Here is a 6429-nt window from a genome sequence, read left to right on the forward strand (position 1 = left end):
CACAGACACGCATTATCTTTGTGTGTTGTTAACTAATTAGTCAATTTAGCAAAGTTTAGCTACCAATGTTTAGGCTATCAAAACAACAAAATGACTGCAAATTGTTAGTCACTTCTTTGGAACTGCATTGGTGTAAGTGCACACGCTCCCTGAATGTACGTGGGTGTGACAAGCCTGAACGGCAGACAAATTTCTCAGGCCCCCAAACAAGTTTTATTCAGTACCATTAGCAATTGTGAAAAATGTAGACACATTAAAAATACAAAACCACTAACGGTAAAATAAGATAATATAATGTTCTTGTTATATTTTTGTGACAAAATAATGTAAGAAAAAAAGAGGCAAAGTTATCACTGTGGATTTCTTAGGAAAAAAAAACTTTCACATGTTCAAGGATACCGTCTTTATGCTTGAGCGGCAGGTGGTGTTGGTCAGCGTTTCTTACCTTTCTGAGCCTTTTTGCAATGTCTGGTGTCACTTTAATTCTGGGGCTTTCCTTTTCTCCAGCTGGGGAGTCTGCCCCGCACTTAGGAGACATTATAGAGAGCAGGCACGGTGTTATCCTTCCTCAGTACACAGTGCATCTAGAAAATACTCACAGCGCTTCTTTTATGCCAAATTATTTTTATTTTAAAACCTTTTTCTAAAATGGAATAAATTCATTTTTGTTTTCAAAATTCTACAGACACCACATAATGCCAATGTGAAACTTTTTTTTTTGCAAATGTATTAAAAATTAACAAAAATCACAGCCTTAGTATTCACAGCCTTTTCTCAATGCTTTGTTGATTAACCTTTGGCAGCAATTACAGCCTCAAGACTTTTTAAATACAATGCCACAAGCTTGGCACGCTTATCTTTGGGCAGTTTTGCCCATGCCTCTTTCGCCCACACCTCTCAAGCTCCATCAGGTTGGATGGGAAGTGTTGGTTTTCATCCAGGATATTTCTGTACATTGCTGCATTCATCTTTGTCTAGTCAGAGAGGTGACCAAGAACCCAATGGTCACGCTGTCAGAGCTACAGCATTCTTTTGTGGAGAGAAGAGAGCCTCCCAGAAGGACAAGCATCTCTGCAGGCCATCAGAAAGCCCTTTCTTAGTAAAAAGGGTTAGAGTTTGCCAAAATGCACCTGAAATACTCTGACCATAATAAACAACATTCTCTGATGTGATGAGACAAAGATTGAACACTTTGGCGTGATTGCCAGGTGTCATGTTTGGAGGAAACCAGGCACCGCTAATCACCAGGCCGATACCATCCCTGCAGTGAAGCATGGTGGTGGCAGCATCCCATCCAACCTAAGAGGTGCTCCAAAGAGGAATGGGTAAAACTGCCCAAAGATAGGTATGCCAAGCTTGTGGCATCGTATTCAAAAAGGTTTGAGGCTGTAATTGCTTCCAAAGGTGCATCAACAAAGTATTGAGCAAATGCTTTGAATGCTTATGTACATGTGATTTTTTTTGTTTTATTATTCTTAATACATTTGCTAAATTAAACAAAAAATGTTTTCACATTTTTGTTATGTAGTATTGTCTGTAGAATTTTGAGGAGAAAAAATAATTTATTCCATTTTGGAATAAGGCTGAAACATTAAAAAATGTGGAAAAAGGGAAGCGCGGTGACTAATTTCTGGATGCACTGTAGCTCTGCGTGACTACATATTATTCCGCAGTGCAAGTAAATAATTGTCAAACACGAATTTAAGAGCCAAACCACTTGTGTTGAAACTACTTTTTAAAGTAATTTATGGGAGTGTGGTGTTGGCTGAGGACTGCCTGTGTTCTTAAGCAGTCACACATCCACGGATTCATTTGATCATTTGACATGACCGCACACAGATCATTGACGAGTGCAACACAGAGGTGGGGAAGATGAGACAGATGGAGGAGTTGATCCTCATCTCTAAAACTCTAGAGTTTGACAAGCTCAAGGCAAGCAAACACAACACACCATTGTATGCCATAATGTGGTTTTGTACAATACTACACATTGCTCCCTTTTGTAGGCCATTCCGATCATCTCCCAGACACGATTCCTGGAGAAGAAGGGAGAGCTCCAAGAAATGTCCCGGGGGGGAACCCTCTTCCATATGAGAATCAAGTTCAATCCCATCTACCTCTTTCTCTTCAATGACCTGCTCGTCATTACTGCCAGCACAGTCAAGAAGGGGTGAGATTGATACCTCATTTCTGTGCTTCAAAATACCACTGCTCCTTCACCCGCCTTCGTCCCGCTCTTTGCCTCGACAGTGCCGAGCGCTTTGTGGTGTTGGACTACGCTCATCGCTCGCTGGTGCAGGTGCAACCCCTGGAGGAGGACAGGAGCAGCGCACCTTACGACAACTGCTTCACCCTAATCCTGCTGGAGAACCACAATGGCCGCATGCTGGAGCGCCTCATCAAAGCCCCTTCAAAGTAAGCACAAACACTTCATGCTCACTTGGAGCATGAAGTTGTTTGCATTATTCATACTGACAAATAGAGGACAGTGTCCTGTATTGCAATAGAACAGTGATCTTGTGGGTTTGTCCATGCCCTTTCCTTCGCAATCCTACCAACAAACATCTGCCTGGCAACAGTAATAACACCAAAAAGTTAAAAACAGACTAAAATAGCTTTTTTTTTTTTTTAGATGAATGGGTTTCCTGTTTTTGATGTTTAACTAGCTTAAAGGGCAGAAAAAGTGACCTTTTGGAACCTTTAAGGTGCAATAAACCTATTTTTGTTTCATAGGCCAGACATGCACAGGTGGATGGCAGCCTTCCCCGGGAAAGAGGAAGATGATGTGGTCTATGACGTCTGGGGTGAGCACATCCACATGACAAACTGTGACACATTTGCTTGCTGTTTGTTCTTTGTGTTTAATTTGCGTGTGCATGCGTGCGTTTGTGTCAGATTGTCCCCAGGTGCAGTGTGTGGAGCAGTATGTGGCCCAGCAGGCCGACGAGCTGAACCTGGAGCAAACTGAAATCGTCAACATCATCCGCAAAACCAACGAAGGTAAGAACTAGGTACAGGACTTTAGTTTAGTTCTAACACGCGATGATGACATCACTAATACAGCCCCTCCCCCCTGCTTCTTTGTCATCCTCATTACTGCTGCAATCCTTTTAACAGTTTATTGACTTTTTTTTGTTATTGCATGAACAATAGAGAAACCTTCGCTTTTGTCCCTTCTCTCCGTTTGTGTGTTTGCTGTCCCTCCCCATCCCCAGGTTGGTACGAGGGTATCCGCCTGTCAGACGGCCAGAAGGGTTGGTTCCCCGTCAACCATATCGTCGAGATCACCAACGAGCATGTGAGGCGGCGCAACCTAAAGGAACGTTATCGAGTCATTCATGCGGCCAGCTTGGTGACCACTGGCAAGAGCCACATCTCGAACTAAGTACTTTTACAACTTTTATACTGACGTTGACTTTATATAGTTGACTTCATATAAGTTGACTTTATTTAACTCGACTTTAAAGAGTTGACTTCATATAAGTTGGCTTTATTTAACTTGACTTTAAGTTGACTTTTTTTAACTTGACTTTATATAACTTTACTTTAAGTTTACTTTATATAAGTTGACTTTATTTAGGTTGACTTTTACACTAACGTTGACTTGTAAGTTGACTTTTATGTTGACTTTTATGTTGACTTTGATGATTGCGAGGATGAGTGATGACGAAATGGACACACTCACCACCTCCAAACTTGTACTGTACTTTCCAAGAAGCTGCTGCTTTAATGACTGTGTGTCAAAAACATCACATTGTGAACAAGTCACACAACAACAAACTGTAAAATGCAACAATTGTTCCAGTCAAGTTGGGAAAAACAAATTGAAATCACTGGACTGCTCAACTTGGCCGACACGCTGGATGAGCCTTGTGTAGGTTTAGTTTTGTAAATACGCAATGTGCTGCGAGTAGCTTTACAACACACACACACACAATAAAAGTGTAACTGGCCTGCCAGGTGCTTGGTCCTATGTAATTGAAGTCACTGATTTAGATGTTAAATGGGCACTTGAACCAAATAACAGCTCCCAGACAAACGAAACATTTTGAAAATGCGTCCCAAAGAAACGGTAGGACTTCTTATTCAACATCCACATCCACTATATAATCCACAGAGGATGTTTGTGGAAGAGGTATGAAGTACTCCTCGTAGATCTCCACAGCATCTATCAGTATGGCCTCCATCCATTCTGGTTCACAGCTGGCAAGTTCTTCTGTCCATCCGTCAGGACGCCTCTGGACCATAACCGTGCCCTCGTCTCTCAGAACAAAACCTCCCATGAGAGTGTGAGCTGCCTCAAGCTCGGCATTGCACCATCTTCCATCCTCCTCGTCATCTCCTGCTGCTAATCCGAGGCCACTGGTGTCCCTGCAAGCCACAGGTGGCTCTGCACTGTTGGTGAATTGCACCTGGTGGGGAAGTTTAAGGAGACTTTGGATCGCCAGGAGCTCATCCGGGCTGAGATGGATGACTGATGGATGGACGTTGGCGCTGCCCAGATGTGTTCGTTTAGGGTTTGCTTGCGTAGGAGGAGTTTCAAATGAGGACACAAGCGGCGGTCGCGTGTGGAGCTGGAAGAAACTCAACTGCGACTAGGGGGAAGGGGAAATTTCAGGTAAGCTATGCTGTCATTTTGATGCTTGCTGACACAATAGTTTTGAAAAATTCCAAATCATGTTTGACGGGACTTTCCTTGGCAGTAATTGCAGCAAAATATTACATACAACCTGATGACACCTTTTGGAATTAACCGAGGTATGTACTTCCCGTTCAACGATTAGTGACACGAGGATTTGAAGGCTCATAAAAATTTAATAAAGCCTTGCATCAGCGGTGCACAGGGGGAACATTGGAGAATAAAGTTTAACACAATAAGGATTATAGAATGAAAATATAGAAACATAATTTGGAAACCCCTGTCTTACATCAACAAAAATGTTTGTTTGCATGACTTTTAAGTTTTTACCCATCTGTGCGCCTTACCTCCAAATTTGCCACGGTGTTGGGGATCCTTTCCCCCCAGAGAATGGGGTCATTGTAGAAGACCTCTGGTGGGCTGAGGCCAGGGACTAAAGAGGTGGCCAAACAGGTCACTGCTGTTGAACAGTTTGGATGCAGGTAAACACCGACTCACCTGTCTGGGATGGTCCGGTGCTGCCCTGTACTTTGGAACGTGTCTTGCCTTGAGCGGCTATGTACAGAGACATGAAAGAGGGGTGCTGCAGGGTCCTGTTGGAGCACGGGGGCAGGACAGCAGCCCTGCGAGGCGTCTGTTTGGGAGGACTCGACACCGATTAAACTTAATTTACAACCTACATGCATTTAGAAGCAACTAAAACACTTACATCGTAGCTCATGGTGGACTTTTGACCGAGTTTTGTAGCCTGGAAGTCTTGTGGCGCAGCAAGACGAAGTGCTGAGGATACTCGAGCGCCCTCCTCTGGCTAATTTAGAGTATGTTTTTGTCAGCTCAGTGGGTCCTTTAAGTATACCGGCCAATGAATTCAATTCCAACTAAAAATAAACATTTCTTGCATGATCGACACTGTTTAAATTAACTTATTTAATCAGAGCTCACTCGATGCTGATAACACAATTACTGGTATCGATCCAATGCAAAGTAAACGACAAGTATTGCTTAGTGCCGATTATGCAAGACATTTGAGGAGTTCACTGTTCGCTATTTCCAATCAAAATAAAATAGGACAGAAGAAAGTTGCAAGCAATTATCAATCCGAGTGAATGTATAGAATACCTAATACAAATATTCCTCTTTATTACAATAGTTTGGGCAAAATTAAGTCGACATAGAACCCGACAATGGCAACAAATAATTGGTAGTCATAATTAGGAGAATAAGTTAAAAGTATACAAATGACAAGAAATGACTGTTTAAAAATGAAATCAGACAAGTCAAAACCAATCAAAATTGAGATGAGTCGAAATGAGGAAAAATATCGAAATATGACAGTTGAAATTAAATTTTAAGAATATCCAAATTATAAAAAGTCCTGATAGAAAGTGTAAAATCGAAGCAGAAACATTCGCTCATTCAAATCCTTTGTCTTGTTGACCCCAAATCTACGTGTTTTTGTAACTGAACAAAGAAAAAAACATCCAAGATAGCAAATTATAACTGGACCAGATATGTGCTTAAAAATCTGGTCCAGTGTCTTTTTGGGTTTAAATCATTAAATGTATGTTTACATTCAAGAAAATCCCACATGTATTTAATTCAAATTATAATCGACACATTCAATTTAAAGATATATTCATTTTATTTGGTCCCATGTGACCCTCCATACATTTGAGATCACATTAGCATGTTCAAACACATTGTAACCTAAACCTTGAAGCACAGCAACCCACTCGAATAAACTGGCTCCTGTGTACAGGTTTCACAGTTCATCATTCAGTCTATGGTTC

The 6429-nt window shown here is 41.6% G+C and overlaps 2 protein-coding genes across 6 annotated transcripts in view; one reads left to right on the forward strand and one right to left on the reverse strand.

Moving 5' to 3' along the window:
* arhgef15b (Rho guanine nucleotide exchange factor 15b) overlaps positions 1-3952 on the forward strand; it is a 13434-nt gene extending 9482 nt beyond the window's left edge. For 4 of the 5 annotated variants that reach the window (XM_061959296.2, XM_061959299.2, XM_061959298.2 and 1 more), the window contains exons 12-17: positions 1840-1932; positions 2007-2170; positions 2251-2415; positions 2734-2804; positions 2896-3000; positions 3216-3952. In XM_061959296.2, coding sequence (XP_061815280.1) covers positions 1840-1932; positions 2007-2170; positions 2251-2415; positions 2734-2804; positions 2896-3000; positions 3216-3385 — 768 coding nt within the window. In that variant the 3' untranslated portion in view covers positions 3386-3952. Of the gene's footprint in view, positions 1-1839; positions 1933-2006; positions 2171-2250; positions 2416-2733; positions 2805-2895; positions 3001-3117 lie in introns of all 5 variants that reach the window. The other variant, XM_061959300.2, reaches the window with a different exon arrangement.
* On the reverse strand, positions 3705-5615 carry LOC133606302 (uncharacterized). Its single transcript, XM_061960077.2, has 4 exons — positions 5349-5615; positions 5138-5273; positions 4987-5072; positions 3705-4595 (listed from the first exon to the last, which is right to left on the reverse strand). Exons 1-4 carry the CDS (start codon positions 5358-5360, stop codon positions 4083-4085), a joined length of 747 nt encoding a protein of 248 aa, XP_061816061.2. The 5' UTR covers positions 5361-5615; the 3' UTR covers positions 3705-4082.
* Positions 5616-6429: the final 814 nt, after the last annotated feature.

This window comes from Nerophis lumbriciformis, linkage group LG05 (assembly GCF_033978685.3).
Source record: "Nerophis lumbriciformis linkage group LG05, RoL_Nlum_v2.1, whole genome shotgun sequence".
NCBI lineage: Eukaryota > Metazoa > Chordata > Actinopteri > Syngnathiformes > Syngnathidae > Nerophis > Nerophis lumbriciformis.